The following is a 20,429-nucleotide window of genomic DNA, read 5'->3' on the forward strand; positions in this document are numbered from 1 at the left end:
AAGAGCACCAGTAACAGCCTATTCAGCCTGGGATAGCCAAGTACATAAAACAATTGATAATGAATTACCATGCCTCACAGCACGTAGCTGCAGCATCCTAAGACAAAAATCTCAAATCCTTATTTATGAGCATCACAACCATTAGTTATCAATCACTAGCAATAAATGCAGAAACACCCTAAATTACACGGAACTGATTATGTATTTCAGTACATCCAAACTATATTAAAACAACTTTTTGCCTATGGAGAAGACTACTATATGTAGCCATAGCGAAATGGTGAGATCTTGTTTCTCATTTGGTGACAAAATTTTCATTCAGTATAGCTGGAATTGCATCCTAAGGTTTAATTTTGAATAATAGTTATTCAGTAGCTATTTAAAGCCTGTATTCCATGAAATCAAGCCAGTTTAAAGCAAAAACCATAAAAATAAACCCCCTCATTCACATTCAAGTTGCTAAACTTTGCACTTATAAAAAAAAAATTATATGCCATGCTTGTACAGGGGCTTCTGTGCCATCTGAACCCCTGGCTACAGGACAGAAGTTCTCATACACCTATTGTGTGAAAATCATGATATACTGCTCATAAGCAGAGGGAGGCTAGCTACTATATTGGGGTCATTTCCTCAGGCATCCTTCTGCAAAAATTCTAGAATGCTGTTGTATAAAGCATATTATCCTGTCAGTAAAAACTTAACAGGTTAAGCTGCTTTACCAGGTCCTCGGGGAAAAACAGGGACTTTGTGGGTGCCACTTTTTAAGATTGAGAACCTGCTTTATGGAGACACTTGAAAAGTTTCTTGATCTGTAAGTGGTCCTAAGTAAAGACAGGCAACTTGATTGATATATAGACCTTTGGAAACTTTTTCCCTTGTTCCTGTTTATTTAAAAGTAGTAACTAACTGACTGGATAACTCAAGCTACAACAGTACATTATGATGAAATTCACCAGTGTTACTGCGTAGCTTTGTGTATCATGGATTTCTTGCTAATATACAGTGAAGGATTTTTGTGTTCCTTACATGAAAAATGATGTAATATAAACCCAATTTGAATATTTTTAAATCTGAAATTCATTAAAGATTTCAAGTTCATATAATGGATGAGACTTGCAATGTCTCTAGACCAGTGGCAAGAGCTGAGGTAATTACTTAATATAGTTTACATTACTCTTTGGGATTCCCATAACATCCTATCTTGTGTGTCTTTCATACAGCATAGCAAGGTTTTTAAAAGGGACAGACTGGTTTGATTTTTGTACTTTTTATGATCCTACACATATCATATACTGCTAAAACCAAGTAAATACGTAATTATAGTTAAAAAAAGTGTGAATACATGGAGTGTCCAGTGATCCCAAAGAGACAAGTTTTTCAGGTGAAATATTTAAATTAACAGAAAAAGAATAAATATTTCACAGCATGCAGTTGCATGAGAGGAACGACTCTTCTGAAGCACAACATGGTGAATCTACAGAAGTCTGCGTAACACCATTCAGTCACATAGATGTGTAAAGTTATTTTGTGGTCACTGGGTCAAAGATCAACATAAGGTAGAAACAGGTATCTTTCATTTCCAGCACGTGGGTGTTTTCAGTTATTCACATGCAGCTCATTCACCTGAACACCAGCAGTTACCTTGGTTTCTTGAACCGTGTGCAGCAGCACTCAACAAGCCCTTTCAACTCCAGTAGCAGCCAGGCAGCTAGTGACCTGCTGCTGCTGGAGCAGCTTGCTGTCCTCTCACAGCACAGGCTGGAAACCGCATCCTTTCCTCAGGAATCCGGGTGATGCACGCCAGTTCTTCTCGGAGGCTAAGCTGACATCAATACTGCAGAATCAGTTGAAATAGGAGTACGAGTACAATAAAGCAGAGGGAGGGAATTCCAGAAGAGAGAAAGGGTATCACAAGAGCAGACGGCAACAGGAGATGTGACAGGTAAAGAAGGAAAGGAACATCAGGATAGGAGAAAGATGGTATAAACTTTGAGGGCTAGAGATTGGGCTAGAGACTGACAGCAGAGGCAGAGATATCATTTGGCCCTTTATTTAGAGTTGAAACACTTCAGGACACCATGTGTTGTCTCCATGGTTTGGAAGCCCTCCATTGCCGCATGTACTTGGTACACACATGAGAACCTGGTAGTAATGCAGCCCCCACCAGTCAGACCTGACAAGAGACTAGGACTTACTAGGAGTCTAGAGCAGACTTACCATGAAACCAAACTGGAACATGAGAACAATCAGGGGTTTTGCTTTAAAAAAATCCAGTATGGCTCCAGTTTAACACTCCAGTGCAGGCACTCCTTTTAGCTACCCAGCACTCTGTTTTCCTAAAGGGACATGTTACACTTTCACATTACACTTCTAAAATATTTGCTCTCCCACTGGGGAATGCAGACTCACTTGCCTATCTCAACAAAAATCGATGGGAGTTATACTGGGACACAGGCAGCTACAATCAAATTATGGAGAAGGGAAAGATTCATACAACATATATCCAGAAGTGTGTGCTCCATTGTTATGGAAAAGTACAAAAAATATTTACTGTTCCCGGATCAATAATTCCATACCCACACATGCAGGAAATACTTCTATTGTAAAGCAGCAACATCCTAAGCAAAAAGAAATCAGGATTCTGCTAATATAAATTACCATGCTTTATGACTGCAAGGATTTGACAATAAATGTTTTTAAACAGATCTTTATTATGAGATGCTCTCACAGATCATGGGGTCTTTTAGCATCCCAACAATCATAAACATTTAGACTTGCAAGCGGTTACTTCTTTAAAGAAACCTTAACCATAAATCTGGTTTTCTTCTGATCTCCTTTCTAATGCATAAGGCAGACAAATTCTTGCAAAGCCAAAGTACAATAAATCGTGGAGAGACATTATTCTTCTGAAAAATTTAAAGGGGGAAAAAAAAAAAAAAAGACTCTCCTATAGCCAATAGGCACATGAAGAGCACATGAAATTACTAAAATGTTGTGCTTCATAGTTGCAGACTGGCCACTAGAGGTCAGTAGTTTGGAATAAAATTAGCACACGGAAGAATGCCAGTTCATTTCAAATGAAAAAAATCGTTATTATCAAATTAAACTTCCAGCCTTTAAGTAAGGAAAAAGAATTCTTTAAGGTTAGAGCACTCATCTTTATCCTAAATCATAAAGCTAGTTCAACATCCTTAAACACAATACTAGGTATATAATACATGGAAAAAACTACTCTTTTTTTCTCTAGAGTAATATGCAGACATGCATAGAAACACCAGAACAGCCGAAGCTTTCTGCATCATCAGGTCTAGTCTCCTGCTACTCCACCTGTCCTACAGTCTCGTACATGAACAAATCAAGGACCAGCTTAAAAGCAGCTCAATTCTTCTGCTTGTAAGGAAAAAAAAAATATTATAAAAATGTGAAATAAGTTTGACTAGTACTTTTGAAGTGTATAAAGGCAGGATATTAGAAGCACTTATGTAGCACAAGAATCTTTTTTAAAAAACTATTTCCCTTACAAACGTGTAACACTGCAAAGAGGCAAGGCTGGCAGAGGGCAGGAAGAGGTTTTCTTCATTATAAAGAACAAAGTGTATTAATATATCCCAATGGCAAAAAAAACCAATCAAAATACATGTTTCATTTAGTCATTTATCTGCTGCTTTCAGTATACATACACACCATCAATCCACAGCACACTGATGCAACCAAACATCTGGCTTACCTCTGCCCCAGGAGTGATGTTAAAAAATTTGAGAGAATTAAAAATGTGACTGGAACCACTGGATGCTAAACAAAACACCTGCTGAATTAATGCTTGATGCTGTAACTAGTTTTTAAGGCTTCACTATTTGTCTTACACAATTATACAACTGAAAAAATGCCAGTGGATACAGGATAACTCAGGAAGTCAACTACAGATTTCTATCTGCCATAATGGCTTTCATTTAAACTTAACACTGAAAGGATTCACAAGGATTTTTGTTGTGCTTTAGTTAGAACCTAACAGAAGTTGCTATAGCAGAAAGTATTTTGAAAGGAATTGTAATAGACAAACATCTGTCATCTCAAAACACTGGTCAGATTGTCTAGTTTTAAAAAATTAAATCAAAAATCTTAAAAAGATAAATTACAAATATCATATTCTATACGTGTCTTTACACACAGAAGCAAACATCAGTAAAAAACCCCATGCAGTTGCATATACATCTTCCACTAGATTGCCAATATAAAAAAGTAGCAAAGCAACATAGAAATGTAAAAGCTTAAAAAGTCAAGTAACCCAGTAGCAATATAGAGCAGAGGAAGTGTTTATTTCTCTACTTTTCCACTACAGGAACTTCAAACAGAATGGACAAGAACACGTAATTGCACTGCAGCAGTTTTCCATTTTAAGTAAACCAAGATCAGCATGTCAGCTCTTGCACAACGAGGCAGCATCCAAACGTGCTATTCCAATAGTATTTTCATAGAGACTAGAGTTAGCAATAATTTACAACTAAGAAACTTAAGTGCTATCCATAGGATACTGATGGCATAAACCCATTAATGGTGAGTTTGGGTTTGTGAAAGCAACAGAGCACCAAGTAGGATTTCCAAATCTTTTTACCAGAGCTCAACTCTTCTGTGTTCTCGTTATTCTCCCCATTCTTCCTCCTTCTCCTTCTGTTATATTTCTACCTTTGTGAGAAGTTCTGAAAAGTTAACATTGCTTTAACCCTTGCAGATAAGCTGAAAATCAGAAGCTATAAAGGTGCAGGGTTAATTTTCCTGCGAAATATCTCAACCAAGTGATGCACCACCTTCATCCAACACACTCTTGCTCTTCACATTGGCAAAGATGCATGAGCGAACATTCATAGGAACACACACAGCAATGAAAATACCAAGACCTGCACTCGTTCTCAGAGCCAGGTTCCCCACCCCAGGCAGGAGCCTGGACTGCTGCAACACTTCACTGGCCTCACCAGCAAGACACCATGATCAGGCACATGGAAACCGATAAAGGGAGATAATCAAATTAAGTTAAGAGCAAAATCATGCCTCCTCAGAATACAATCCACACTGCTGCTTCTACAAAACTGCAGCTGGGTGGTGGTAGCCAGCTGCAGCAGAATAAAGCCCACGTGGTTGGCACTGGGGCTGAACAGAAGTCAGCTATGTAATGTGCCACCACAAATGAGCTAAGCCTAGCCCTCGAGAAGAGGGTAACACAAGGCCACACTACTAACACTGGTTTACAGTTTGCTTACTAGTTGCAAAACACATTACTATACTGGTCCAAATGCCAAGTAATCAGGCCCTAGCTATGCCTTGGTTTCAGTTCAGCAGTAGCACTTAGTAAGATGTAATCATAGTCACAAAGTAACCTACTTTAAGATTAAAGGGACAGGACTCCTGCCAAAACACAGGTGTACAGTGTTTCTCTATTAACACCTGCACTGAAAACACAGCAGTACACTGAGCACACAGATATATTTTTTCACAGGTTCATGTTACATATGCCAAGTATAAAGCAGAATAGCTCCAATGACCATGATCAACTTTTGTTGTGGTTGACATACAACTTAATCTTGCTGTTTCTCTAGACAAAGCAAATGAGAAGCCGCAGTACCTCACTGCATCCTGCACCGGACGGACACACACGCAAAAACACAACAAAAAAACTCACCCCACAACAGCCAACACACACCTAGAACGTTTAACATGGAAAGCTGTTGGTCAGTAGCGCAAACTTGGAGTTTTGAACTTAAACAAGCACTATTTTGCAACACAACATTAGTAATATTTTAAATCCAGGAAAAAAAAACCTGTGCAATTTGATTTCAAAAACATCAACAAAACCATAGCTATATCAATACAGAAAACAATTTAATTTGTTTCAAAATAAATATTTGACATACAAAGCACATACAGTGAAAAAAGGTCACAAATTACAAATGGAGATACTTGCTCATTCACTGAGAAAAGCCCTTGGTATTTCCAATTTCATTCCATCAAATTTATCATTCTTGCTGATTTAAGCACAGCACTAAACAAATATGGATCCCAGTGCTCTCTTTCACAGGTACTGGTATGGATAATTTACTGCAGTGATCTAATTTGAAAATCAGTAGGGACCAGTAAATCGCTGCATAAAAGAAAGAGCGAATGAGGTGCTTTTTCCTTAGTGTCAGCAGCCTGTGATTATTATGTTTATTAGATTTTCTTGAAAGAGCTTCACATTTTCTCAAATATGCAGGAGAACTATATTTCCCCTCTGAGCCCTTACATTAGCATTTTGTGCCTCAGTCCTTGAATACAAGTAAAAGATGAATTTTCCAATTAATTTTAGAAGTTTGTACCATCTGGATGGCACAGAGCTAAGCAATGAAACTCCCTTACCTGCACAGTATCTGCCATTATCACAGAGCTGGCTTCTGCAGAAAACTTGGTAAGTAATGCTGACATTTTATGAAAAAGATATTTTTGAATCCACATTTAAGATTAAATTCAATTACATTTTGCTTCCTGATAATGCATCTTTAAAATACAGGATTGCTTAAGGTTCTATCCTTGAAAGGCAATTTAAGACAGCAAGGCCTGAGTCTTCCTGTGATTTTAAGAAAATTATAGCACAAGAGAAGTTACAGTACAAAGATACAGTAACCAATTTCAGTGTGTATATATAGTTTAACCACAAATACTTGTATCGCAACAATTAAAAATTATGGTCAATTACAACAGATCAACATACTTTACTAACATCTAGCATGCAAGTGCTTGCGATCTTATTCTACTGTTATTTTTCCTCACCAGAAAGATGAGGATACCAGGGGCCATACCTAGCTCTTGCACATGGGAATCAATTTTTGACGTCATTTTAAAAGAACATGCTGTTGTTCTAGCTTAATGGTCTTTTGCTACCCTTAATCTAGGTGCTGTAAGGTACAGTACCTTTTGAAACTGTTTAAGCAGCAGTTAGTATCATTTTGGAAAAAGGACTGAGCAGTCTTATGTGGTGTAGAAACAAATCAGTTGCCTGTGGATGCTTGTCCAACTTTTTTTTTTTTTAAATCTATTTCCTGCTCTGCCATAGCTCTTACATTGCCTCAGGTGAGTGCTCTTTCCTTCCATGCCTCAGTTCCTGTCTGTAAAGTGGGCAAGAAGTGTACTTCCTTAATTAACAAGGGATCTGTACAGCAAGTCTTACAACATGGTGCCTAACAATAAAAGAGGTCCAACACAGACCGTACAAAATAACCAGCTACATTATTTGTTTGGACAGTACTATTACATACATGGTTAGCAGCTCAAAAACTGTTGGAACAAATAGTGGTTCATGATTATGTTAAAAATCCTTAAAACATGTAACTAAATATTAATGGATATTGCTCCCTTTGAACGTCCATCAAAAGGGAACAAAACATAAAACTGACAGCACAAAAATGACAATAGAAGTGTAACAGTAGATAAAAGACAATAAAGAAAAGGATGGAGGCTTTAGTGAATTACTTTGCATGTAAGAAGTTCAAAAAGTGAGAACAGACAAGTCTTATGTCACAGCATCACTTCCACAGCAAGCTTGTGCACAGCAAGGGGTAGGTCTACCCACAGAATCTATGCAAAAGCACTTTTAATTCACAAAAGCCAAGACCATCAAAGACTATGACCAGTGTGATTTGTATCAGTGGAAACAGTTGCCACATTAGGTAGATAACCTTTCAGTGGGACAAAAACCTCTTCTGTTTCGCATTTGGGGTTGGCAAGCATTTTATGGTCAGTTGCAAAACTTTACTACCAGACTAATGTTACAGCCTCTGCATCACAGCTAGCTGTTGACAGCACAGCAGCATGAACATACGGTTCTTTTCACCAGAAAAAACCTCAAGCTAACAGCACGCAACCAGCATTTCATGTGTTTAATTTAATCGTTAGCATAGAAACAGTCACAAACTGTGGTAAGGAAGCAAGAACAAGGAGAGAATGGTTTTGCCAGCATTGAGGAAACAATGTTACCACTTCAGCAGCATAAAGGCTGCAGTAAAAATCGAAGTTGAAGCAGAGTATAGGTCAGTTGCCCTATTTATTTTGCTTGGAAGTTATTCTTACCCCATGGTTCCATGTTGTCTTGGCACATCAGAGAGGTAAGTTTTACTAGGCCACAAGTAAAATCCAGACCTCATTTGTCAAGCAACATCTTGCAAAGCTAAGAATATACTACTAGCCAAATCAAACCCCACTTATGAAACATATTCCTCTGCTTGACCCATTTTTAAGACTTAATGAAAAGAGTTAACAAGAATTCAGTATCCACATATAAGGCCTACTTCATAACACCGTCTTCCAGCCCTCTCTTTACTGAAACCTCATTCACTTACTCCTTTTAATCTTCCTCAACCATCCAGAGTAAGAGCTCATGACTTTGCATCCTTCAGTTACAGTTGCAATACATCAGATCCAATTTAGACTCCTCTCTAATTTAATAACAGCATACAATTAAAGGAACAGTAGACTGCACCCAGAACAGCAGTCTTAGACCACAAAAATTTGCTCAGAAGTAACATGATATTTTGCTTATATTAATTACAATAGTATTTATTTGCCTTCCACTCCCAGTATGGCAGACCAACCTACATGATCAAATTAATTTTTAAATCAGTGGTGCAAATAGCTGAACAGAATCTGACGTCACCACTTGAAAAATATACCATGGAACATGAAAGAGGGTCTAGAATAGCACTGAAGAATTAAAATAGTAAGAGGTACGTCTAGATTTCTGCTCTGATTAGACACCATTGTTGCAGTGCTTATTCTTGGGTTAGATTTTGAAGGAAAAGGGTCATACATTTTTGCACTTTAGAAGGCAAAAATTCCCTATAAAACAATTTAGAAACACACAAGACATTATGTCCCAGTTCAGAAGCAGCCATGGGAATGTAAGAACATGCACACGTACACGTCAGCATTCTGCTCAACTTCCGGGTTCAAGCATCAGTATGTTCTGTTAGAGAGAAAATAAGCTTGAAGAGCCTAGCAAATTACATTTAACACTCCTTTTATTGCAGTAGAAATTTTAGTTTTTATAAAATCCTCAAATTACAGGATATACATATAATTAATCTTGTTGCAAGTCTTTAGTAGCTGTAGAGCGTTACTGCATGCAGTTGCTTCTGCAGTGTTCTATAAATAGCTAATCATGTTCAGAGAGCAAGACAAGTAGCCAAAGAATATATTCAATTACCAATTGGTTCATCAGCACCAAGAGGTTGAGCAAAAAATGAAGTTTATAAATACATGGCTCTGATCTAACAAACTAATACAAGTGGGAAGTCTGAATGATATCCACATCACAAACAAGGTAATTCAATAGTTACAGGAAAATACTTGGCTTCAAGACTGTTTTTCAAAGTGTTTCATATAAGATTTCTCTGACCAAGGAAGAATAGTTAAGTACAGTGCTATAGAAGTTTACAGAAGGTCAATGAAAACCATTTAATTTTATGCAATTAATTACAGAACAGTTTACAGAAAAATTAACTACAGAAAATTAGGCAAATACTTTGCCTTGAATTTACGGAAAGAAGTTGTGTTCAGACAATATTCTTTTTCTACTACCTACCTTTCAGCTGCTGGGTGAATGCATTATCAGCACACAATTTAATATTCATTTCTGTAGTCATGACATTGGCTTCAGATCAGTCATCAGATGGATTTATGCCAAAAAAATCCTACACCCGTTTGTTTCAGAAGCTGCCTAAACAGGTGCAATCCTTTATGCAAATGTCCCATCACAACCAGAGTCTCAGAAACTGAAAGAACCATTTATATAGCACTAGCTACAGATTAACTTCCTAAAAAGCTGACATGCTTGAATTACTGCAGTGTCATATTTCTGTGGACACAAGAACTAATCTGCTATGATTCTGCAACAGTTACTTCATTTACATTGATTCACTTAAGAGATGGTTAAGTTTAAGCATTGCATCTTTGTCTGGAAAGCCTATAGGTCAGCAATTTGGCTTGGTAAAACATCTTGTTATGACTAGATAACTGCACAGTTTTCTATGATCAGTCTCGATTATTTCTTCCAACAACATAACGTAAGATTGTCACAAGGTAGAAACTTGGAAGAGTTCTTTTTAAGTATTATTAATAAAAATAGCCTCTCCTCAGAAAAGGTGTTAACTATGTCAGCTTGATAGATTTTAATCCCTTTTGTTAAATTCAAAGTGGACCATATTTTTACATTGGGTTTAGTAATTTAGACAAAATGGTTCTACAGATACATTTAGTAAGCAGAAGAATACTGTCCGAAGTGTTCTGCATAGGTATGTGTACCAATGCTATCCACTGGAGACATCCTACAGTGGCTATAGTTCCAACTAACATACACCTACTGAGCACAGACTTCTTAAGAGTTTTAGTTAACCTCAAACACTCCTCGATTCAAAAAAACCACAATTCCTTATGACTGGGCATGTTTTGGATAGGATGCAGCTACTTTCCCCCACCCCCTCAGCCCACCAGTTAGCAACACAGCACAGTAATTTTAAGTTTCCATGACTTGCTTTTCATATTCTAAGTTTCATATTATCTCCAAGAAAAGCATATACACATTTTTTATACAGCCTGGAGTGAGATCAGTGTAAAACCAGGAATTTATAATCATCAGCAGAAGTGCCAGCTGCTCATAATGTTCACAAAACATAAGTGCCTGAAATTTGGCTATGCAACGGTTGGTGCCAATCTGCTTATAAAGGAAATGCTGCTGAGGCACAGTCTTCTTACAAAAACGGGGCATGAGGGTTTCATTATTAAGTGTTCAACAACAATCCTCAGCTCAGTGAAAAGAGTCCTGAAAAAAAACAGATTTGAAGAGTTTTAAAATCCTACAACATTTATCAGAAGTATCATCTAAATCTATGTTTTTCATTCACTTCTTTTCTCAACACCACACACACACACTCTAGTTTGCAAATTCTATAGATCAGCTAGGTGTTGTAATATCTTGCAAGAGCTTCAGAATTCTTGTCTTTTAAATATTAAGCGTTTTAATTAACTTTAGTTCAGCAGCTTCCAGCTGAGGACAGACAAAGACAGCAGAAAAATTCTACCTTCAAGCAAAAAAAAAAAGTTATTAAAAAAGAAACAGTAATGCTTTATCAGAAATAGCGTAAGAACTTGGGAGGTAATTGTGCGTTTGCACTGCTTCTTGTCAAAACGCAAGAACCCTGCATTCTAGAAGCAACTATTAGAAGACAGACATGAGAAGTAAAACCCACAGCACTAGTTTCCCTTAAAACTACATAAAGGCCAGTAGAACATCTTGAATAAACTAGTTCTATTGCAAATTAGTTTTAGTATTGCACAACTTAAATTATTTTTAGATACCAAAGTAGTAAAGGGCCTTCATAGATCTATTTTTTTTATTAAAAGACTACATGTACTAAGATGGAACAATTGATCTCTTACAAAATAGTAAGGAATAGGAGGCAACTAAGCTTATAATTCTCAGACCTGTCTTTACATACTATGGCAGCCAAAGCTACTTCCTTAATACTTTAAAAAAACATTTTCTAATCAAGTAGTGATCGGACTGGAAAGCATGTTCACAAAAATCTTACACAATGTAACGCCTGTCATGTGCAGTTCTAAGAAAACACTGACCTGAGCAAATCCTCACAGAAATACTTATGATTTCGAAGTTTAAAGCAGTATTATTGGCTTGACCAACTTTCAAACAAAATCAATAAGGCTCTATTTCTATTATAATTCACCTGACTTATGAATTTAACTAAAGGAGGTAATGAACATGTTGACAGAAAAAAAATCTATGGATGATCTTAAACATTACACAAGTTCATAAGCACCTGTTCATGTATAGGCTTAGCCTCAGACAGGCCTGGAATCTAAAAACAAGGACATCTTTCTGGTAAATGGTTGCAGAACAGTTGGAAGACTTTCTTCTCCCAAAACATAGTTTTAATTACTCAAGCATGCTCTGAAAGCTTCCATTCAAGAATGGTGGTACACTTCAGAAAAGTACAGTTAGATAAAATGAATGTCACCTTGAACCAGCTGTGTGTTTTGGGTTTTTTTAGAATCCAGATGTATTCCACATTCTATGATTACCAATTGCAGATTTAGTATTATGAGCTATGCATTCATTTTAGAATGAAAATGAATGCATATGCCTGAACACTATGCAGTTAAACATTAACTTTCAAAATCAATTTAGTGCTTACCGACAGTATGGATTTCGCCGAGAGGAGTAGCGTAATGTAAGAAATCTATAGTAAATGAATGGCTGGAGCAGACTCCCTTGCCCACTGAAAGAGAATAGAGAAGCAGAGCTTAATACTGACAGGAAAAAAAAAAAATCAGTACTTTTCCTAATAAAAGCAAACAAACTACTTAAGCTCAAAAAAAGCTAGATTGGGGTCACATCGGTTCAGATAATCTAAATCTGGCAAGAAAAACACATACCCATATACTTATGAAAGCAGAAACTTACATTATAGAACTGCTCAATGAAGCACCTGAAGTGCTGTTCTTGTATTGATTTTATATTTATTAAGTTTTTTTTATATGCCTCATTTCTGGTGGCATGTAGAGGGATGAAGCTGAGTTAATTAACATTGATAATATACAGCTGTGGGCTGGCTTCAGGGGCTGTGAGGGACTGCTTCTGTTTAAAGGTTGGGCAGCCAAGGAAGGGAGAGCAGCCAAGGAAGAGAGAGGAGGAAGAAGCAGAGAGAAGAGAGAGGACGCGCACCCAGGATGAGGAGAAACTAGGAGAAGGCAGCAGAGGGACTGACATGAAGAGTATGTTGGTATGAGATGGTAAAGGACCTTGTTGCAGCCAGTTAGTTTGGAGAGTGCTGTGACAGTGGTGAGCAAAGAATCACAGAAACGATGGTGGATGCCTATTCAGTGTTAAAAAAAGCTTGCTGGTCAAGCACAGAAATTGGCTGACAAAGAGTCCAGTTAGAGCAAGCTGCTTCAGCTCTAATTGCAGCACTTTCAGCATGTGGACCATATTTTAGTATATTTTGAAAAACTCAGAACACACTGGATATTACAGATATTTTGAGACACAAACACCAAGCTGATACCCGACTACGTCAGCGTACACTGAAATTAGGTTTTGATACTATATAAGGCTGCTGTTTCACATGATGGTGCTGTAAAATAGTGAAAGGATAGCACACAAACCACATACAGCAAACCACTGAAATACCACAAGTTTCATTTTAATGACTGAAGCTTCTTCCTTATATAACACAGTATTAAAAAGCTCCATCTGAAGTTGAACATAACAGTTCCGGTAGCTACAGCTCCTTCAAGTATGAGCAATATCTTTACCCAGAAGAAAAAATACAAAGTGAAAAGGAAAGTGAGCTACAGGACAGGGGGAAAGAGGAAATATTGCACTTCTACAGTATTTACAAGCAATTTAATATGATAAAACAGTTTAAAGAATAAATTCTCACAATAGCTGCATTTAACCATTATATTATTTTACAATTTGGTATATGATCTTTTATAAACTTCAGTATCTACTAGGTGACATATGAAATAGTAACACTTCACATACTAACTTCTCCAGAGAGAGACGCTAAAAAACTTCTCCTAAAGACAAGTTTCAGATACTGAATACAGAATAACTGTCAGTTGGTAAGCAGCCTTAAATAAACTGAATCCTCCAGGGCAGAAGTACTGAAGTGTTCAGCTGACATATCAAAAGATAAAAGACAAATTATACATTCTATCAACTTCCAAGAAGATAAAGCCTCTCTTCTGCTGCCTCTGAGACCACTCAAGACAAATGCTCTCACTGGGCTATGACTTGTATAGAACAAAGGGGCATATTCCCCCTCCAAATATTAAAAGGCAATGACCCAAACTTCAGTGACTGGCAGGTCATTATGCCTATACGATTCCAACATGCATATGTTCAAGATCCCTAAAATCAATACAACAGGCTGCACAGCAGGCAAAACCAACCGGAATTAAAAAAAAAAAAAAAAAAAAAAAAAAAAAAAAGAGAGAGACAAGGGTCACTGGTCAGAAGTAACATAGGAGAGGACACAATCTACTCCTGTTTGCCTACTTCGGGCACAAAGCAATTTCATGCCACTTAAATTTCTGGAATCTAACAGTCAAAAATAAAGAGTTTGCTCCCAGGGAAGCTGAAGATCTTAATATTCTATTACAAAATTAAACTTACTGAACAATGTAGGAGAACACAAGTTACAGGCCTGAAAAACTTTGATTTGACCCAACAACGTCATCCATGCTATGAAAGGGAAGTGGGTTTTGGTACTCATTTATATCAGTGTGAATGCTTTTTGATTTCATGATGCACCAACTTGAGAAGTCTAGGAATCCAGTAAATTTAACTCTTAAGTTCAAGTCTCATGTGGTTTGACCCCAGCTGGCAACTAAGTACACGCAGCTGTTCACTCATTCACATATGCACACACATCCCCGGTGGAATGGGGAGGAGAATCAGAAAAAGGTAAAACTTATGAGTTGAGGTAAGAACAAGATAATAACTGAAAGTAAAATATAATAATAACAACAGCTGCAATGAAAAGGGGAGAGAGAGGGAGGAAGAGAGGGAACGAAAGGAATAAAGCCCAAGGCAAGTGATGCACAATACAATTGCTCACCACCTGCTGACCAATGTCCACCCTGAGCCCATCAGTGGCCCCCAGCCAACTCCCCTCCGGTTTATATAATGAGCACAATGTTCTGTGGTATGGAATATCGCTTTAGCTAGTTCTGGTCAGCTGTCTTGACTCTGCTCCCTCCCAGATTCTTGCACACCTGCTCACTGGCAGAGCATGGGAAACTGAAAAGCCCTTGAGTTAGTATAAACATCACCTAGCAACAACTAAAAACATCAGCATTATCAACATTATTCTCATACCAAATCCAAAACACAGCACTGTACCAGCTATTAAGTAAATTAACTTTATCCTAGCCAAAACCAGAACAACTTGGTCAGCCAGAACCATCCAAATTGAGATCTGTGACCCATGTAACTCAATCCCAAAAAGTAATCTTGTGTAAAAAGTTTCTAATTCTGAAAATACTTATTGTAATTCTTACCTGAAGAGCATAAAAACTGTAGCTGGCATCAGGAAAATTTCATTGCAAGCAATGAATTTTAGAATATTCTGTTGATTAGCATTCAGTTTCTCTAGAAGATTTCTCAGAAAGGGCAGACTATTTGAACTTCGTGCCTTTTAAGAAGAAAAAAAAAGAGACTGCCAGAAAACTTGCAAGTAACACCTAGCTTCTCTAACACAAAGAAACCAAAATATTAATAATTATCATTTACAACTCGTTTCAACATTTTAAGACTAGATCCTTTAAAAACATTGAGATCAGTATCCTGAAGAAAACTACCGGAAGCTTAGAACTCCATAATTACATGAAGTACAATTAAAAACAGAAGGTGTTGCAATTCCCTCACCCATTTATTTTAAGTTCAACTGCACAGAGATAGCCACAAGCCTGAGTCTGTCCACTAGGAGGAAGTGCCTATGGTAGCAAGACAGCCCAGTTAAGAACACCAAAGGTCAGCCTTACATTAGGCTGCACAAATCAGTTCATTGAGCAGCAGGTCCAACTGGCAAGTATTCTGCTTGCTAGCCTCACCCTGCAGTTTGTTATTTTACTACTGAAATAGAGTATTAAATTTCACAGATTATGGTTTAGCTTGGAAAGACATGTCTTAAGTTTCAACTTAACTGTTACACAGCTTTTACTTCATTCAAAGAACAGCAGTTGAAGAAAGACAGTGTCAACTCCAACACATCACTGGGTCATAACAGAAGTGGGGAGAAGGGGGGCCAGAAAGAACCCAAAAAAAAAAAAAGGGACTTCTCAGATTCTCTGTGCTCAGATTCCACAATACACTAACTCCTCTAGCAGCTAAAGGAAACCATAATTGCAACTCAAATCTGTTTATAAACCCCAAAAATAGCAGCAGCATTAATTGTATCACACATCATATCATACTTACATCAAGAACCTTCTTTGTATACGTGGCAGCATGAAGCAAAGAGAACAGCAGAACTGGAAAAATACTCACTGAAGCAAGCAATAAGGAAAATGACAAGCTGCACAAGTGCTTTATTTCTCTGTGATGTTATGCTAACACAGAAGTCATAGCTTGATGGCTCTTTGCAAGAGGTTGGTTGGAATGACCTATACCGGATTAAGATATGTATGTCTAACATCTGTATTTATAGCTCTTCCCTGTTTCTTACACCTCTTCACTACCGATTTTTATTAATTTCAAAATATGTGTATATGCAGGTATGCAAAAGTACAACATACACCATTATACACCAGTGCATTTCTACTGAAATGCATTCTTTCTGCATGAAAGACACAAGAGATTACTACTTAAAACCTATCAAATACATGTAATCATAATATTTTTTTTATTAAGAGATGCTACAGAATGGATTTCTTTGTCAAAGAACATGCAGTTGCCAGCCATGCAGACTCTAGAGAGCAAGAACATAGACATTCCTTTGCCAGTGACATTTAACAGTAGGACATTAAGCATATAGAGAGAGCGGCACAAAGAAAAGTCTGTTCTTACATATCTTTGATAAGCCACAGGAGTAAGTCTTTTTTGCAGACTATCTGTTTAATAACTCATCTGAAAAAGCTAGTACTGAATAATTGTCTCTCTACATGACATATATCCTACTTACAGTTAGCACTCATATATAAACCCAGTACTGGTAATAAATTAAAGTTAGCAGCTTCTCTAAGTACCGCTTGAGGCTGGTCATATAATCCACCAAACTTATGCCTCACAAAAAGAAAACTTAAGTAACTAGAGACTGCAGTGCACTTAGTTACAGAGGTCATTAACCTGAATATGGATCAATCATCATAAGCCTCTCCTATTTTACATAGAGTATGTTCTATGAATAGCAAACATTCTAGTTTAAACTAGTTTTTAAAATCGTGGCACAGGTGAGGAAATGAATCAAGTTTTTTAAATATTTAAAAAACATTACCAGGATGACACAAGTAAAGGATACTTGTAACAGGGTAGGAATTCACAAAGATAAGAGAGTACAACAGGTAGTGGCAGCTGTCCTCCAGCAAAGCCTGGGCCAGAAACGCCCTGCTAAGCTGAAAGTGCGGTAGCCTTTGGTGTAGTCGGAGGGCACTAGTAAGAGCATTTGCCAGCAAGGCACGCTGATAAAAGCTTGCTGCTTCATGCAACCTGCAAATCATCAGAGGAGACGTTACCATATGAACAAGCCCCTGCTCAGAAGTCTTCCACCCTTGAGAATTGCATCATAATTGAACAACACCCAAAAATAAAACTCAAAAACTGGTAACACGGACTTACTACAGGTACCAAAGGTAAAACAACTTAATACATTACTCTGTAACTTAACATAAAAACATGCATTTGCCACTATTTTGCAGTTGCTCAACGTATTTCTCCAAACATATCTACAACTGGTTTAAAACAATCTAAAATCTGTAAACTGTTCTGACAAAAAGCATCCAACTCAGCTGAATAACAGACATTTACCCTTACATAAAAAACAACTCTATGAAAAGGGAATATAGTTACTTTGTATTTTTTATGCTAGTTTACAATATTACAATACATACCCTAGAAGAGGCAGGACAAATAAAGCTGAGCAGTAAACTGTGAACAAGCGGGAAATCCACATTGCTGTATCCAACTTGTTAGCCATCAAAAATTGCTACATTGGAGGAAGAAAAGAAAAAACCCAACCCCCACAGAAATTGGTATCTTAGTATTTGCATATAATGAACACTCTTCCCTTCTATATTAAATTGACAGTTTTTCTCCAACCTTGAGCAGAAGCAAATTATAGCTTGAAGCAAAGAGCATCTTTTTATTCATCAATATTTGATTCATATGAAGTTACTAACCAGATCAACAACAGCCAGGCTTCCTCAGAACCAAAAGGTTCCTTTGTACACTACAACTAAATACAGTCGTAAGATCTTCTATGGAAGTATTTTTTCTACAGAAACCAACCTCACTAAACAGCCAACTTCAAAAATGTAATCATGCAAAGTTCTGTTTAGAATACACTACCCACACCTGGGGCTAAATCTCCACAATTCTTACTGGGGAGAAAAAAAAAGAAAGGGTCTGGCAAAGTTAGCATAACTACACTGTAAGGCAACTGGCATCTTTTTGGTCTACATATTCTTGACCTCAAAAAAGCAAAAAGCTTTTAACAGTAACCTAGCACCTCTCCCATTACTGGGGCTCTCCTTAACCACAGCCATCTTCACTCCTGATACAGTCTCTGTACCAGAAAAGCTCTAATGAAACACAGCATGTTTTTGCCTGCTAGGTGCCTAAGAGTCAAAACATCAGCTTCCTTTCACCCGAAAGAGCTCTAAGGTTTTTTCCAAATACGAAAAATACGAGCTTTTTAAGACTTTTCCTCTATGTTCCCAGACCCTTTTTATGAAAGTGACCTGAAATTAACCTGACCTGCAAACCATATTCGTATCATTATCTTCTGCCTCACTTGCACAATTTAAGTATAGACAGATAGCTGCTGCGACACGGAGTTAGATTTTATTAAGGTATTTTCAAGAATGGCGGCGCTGCAACAACACGTTTTTATGAAGTGAAAAAACGCTTCCCGTGCCGTCCCCGGCCGAGCTACCGGCCATACTGCGATCCCAGCAGGGCAAGGGGTGTCCGCGCCACTGGAACAACGCCGCGGCCGGCCCACGGCCCTCACGCTCACCCCCACCCCGCACGGGCCGAGCCGGGCCGGCGCGGCGGCCTGCTCCCGCACCCCCCTTACCACGGCTCCGCCGCCGGCTCCGCCTTGCATGGGCCCGTTCTGCGTGGAGTCTGCCATGGCCGCACCTGCGGGGAGAGAAGCGCCTGAACTACAGCACCGACGACCGCGGCGGCCGCCACCTCCCGAGCGTCCGCTCCCAGGCCGACACCGCAGCGCGGCCGCCCGCCACCCACCGCAAGCGCCACGCACGGCACGGCACCACGCACTGCTCCCGCGCCGCGCGGACACGGCCAGACGTCACTTCCGGCGGGCCGCAGGGGCTGCCGGGCAATGTAGGCCGGGCAGCGTAGGCCCGGCGGCGTGGCGCGGCCCTGCTGGGAGGCGGGGCGGGGTGCCGCGGCCCCTGGCCCCTCCGGGAGCGGCATCTCCCGCGGCCCGGCCCCTGCCTCCGTCAGAGCCCCTCGGGTGCGGCGCCTTGCCCGGTGTTGCTGCTCAGCTGGCCCTAGGGGGCCTTCTGTGTTCTGACAGCAAAAGCAACAATATTAATGCTCGCTTCCCTGCTAGTGTGGGGAGTGTTTACTTACTGAGGGCCAAACGGGCCTTACAGAGCCCCTTAGCAAAACACAGACTTAGTGCTGCGCATCTGCAGTGTAAATGGGAATCGTGACAGGTCCTAGACAGGGCGCTCCCCCGTTCCTTAGTGCTGCGGTAGCAGGGTCGGGTCACACAGAAATGATGCACTGTGCAAATTGAATACTGTGCTGCCTTGGGCTGTGTCCATGTGTTGGTAGTGTTACTAGTTCCCTATAACATAGTAAGACAAAAAAACAAAAGCCTTTTAAAAGCCGTGTGTGCCCAAAAGTTCATAGTGTGAGGGGTATTAGATTAAAATGCAGCAGCTCTGAAATAAGTTTCTGAAATCTTTGGTCAATAATAATTAAATAAAGCTAAGGAGCTTTAATCAAGCACAGGTATATTAGTAACATTGATAGGGGGACCAAGCTGGATAGCACAAAGCAGAAGCCTCCTGCTCACTCTGCAACATGTAGCATTCACCATTTGCGAGGTCTTGGAAAGGGTTAATCCTTCATTAATCTGATCCTTGTCTTTTTTTTTAATGATCTGTGCTGGATAACTATGCAAACATGTGTCTGTTCTCAGCTGGAAGTCTGTAAATCTAGTATAACTCAGCTGAAGGGGTATCAAAGTAAAAATGTGGGCCTCAAGACCAACCCCCTTGACTTGGAGCTCCTGCAGCCTCTGTGGTTTGTAGGGCTGGGTTTCTCTCAGAGATGTGCAGCAGGTTCCCCCTCCTGGCAGTACGGGTTCCAGAACAGCAAGCCATCTGCTCCGGTTTCTAATCATTCCCAGATGCTTTCAATTACTCTTCAGCAGTAAAAAAGACATATTCTGCAACCAAGGATGTTGGAATCAACATCCTCAATCAGCCTCATTTCTGGTTTATGATGATTAAACTTGAAGATTGATTGGAAGAGACTCGGGAAGACATCAGGAGAATATGTAATGAGGTATGATGATGGGGAAGGAGCAAAACAAGGGTCAGCTGATAGGGATTCTAATGTCATAACAATTACAAGTAAACTAAGGGTTTAAGCAAATTAACACTTTTTAAATGGAAGATGCAGAACCTGG

General features: G+C 38.9%; 1 protein-coding gene across 2 annotated transcripts; it reads right to left on the bottom strand.

The window, feature by feature from the left end:
• Positions 1-7,889: 7,889 nt before the first annotated feature.
• On the bottom strand, positions 7,890-19,083 carry TMEM33 (transmembrane protein 33). Of its 2 annotated transcripts, XM_056342043.1 has the most exons (8): positions 19,010-19,083; positions 18,837-18,901; positions 17,650-17,744; positions 17,061-17,248; positions 16,022-16,089; positions 15,103-15,236; positions 12,231-12,314; positions 7,890-10,840 (listed from the first exon to the last, which is right to left on the bottom strand). In XM_056342043.1, exons 2-8 carry the CDS (start codon positions 18,891-18,893, stop codon positions 10,711-10,713), a joined length of 756 nt encoding a protein of 251 aa, XP_056198018.1. In that variant the 5' UTR covers positions 18,894-18,901; positions 19,010-19,083; the 3' UTR covers positions 7,890-10,710. The 2 variants fall into 2 exon arrangements, with proteins under 2 accessions (XP_056198018.1, XP_056198011.1); XM_056342036.1 differs by lacking the exon at positions 19,010-19,083 and having other exon boundaries at positions 18,837-19,003.
• Positions 19,084-20,429: the final 1,346 nt, after the last annotated feature.

Source organism: Falco biarmicus, chromosome 1, assembly GCF_023638135.1.
Source record: "Falco biarmicus isolate bFalBia1 chromosome 1, bFalBia1.pri, whole genome shotgun sequence".
Classification (NCBI taxonomy): domain Eukaryota; kingdom Metazoa; phylum Chordata; class Aves; order Falconiformes; family Falconidae; genus Falco; species Falco biarmicus.

Excerpts from the sequence above, each read along its gene's own strand:
- TMEM33 (XM_056342043.1), bottom strand. The coding sequence starts at position 18,893 with ATGGCAGACTCCACGCAGAACGGGCCCATGCAAGGCGGAGCCGGCGGC. Across the intron at positions 17,249-17,649 it reads TTTGTCCTGCCTCTTCTAGG|GTTGCATGAAGCAGCAAGCT; the intron begins GTATGTATTGTA and ends GATGATTTGCAG. Across the intron at positions 16,090-17,060 it reads GAATTCCTACCCTGTTACAA|TGAGTATTTTTCCAGTTCTG; the intron begins GTATCCTTTACT and ends TGCTTGCTTCAG.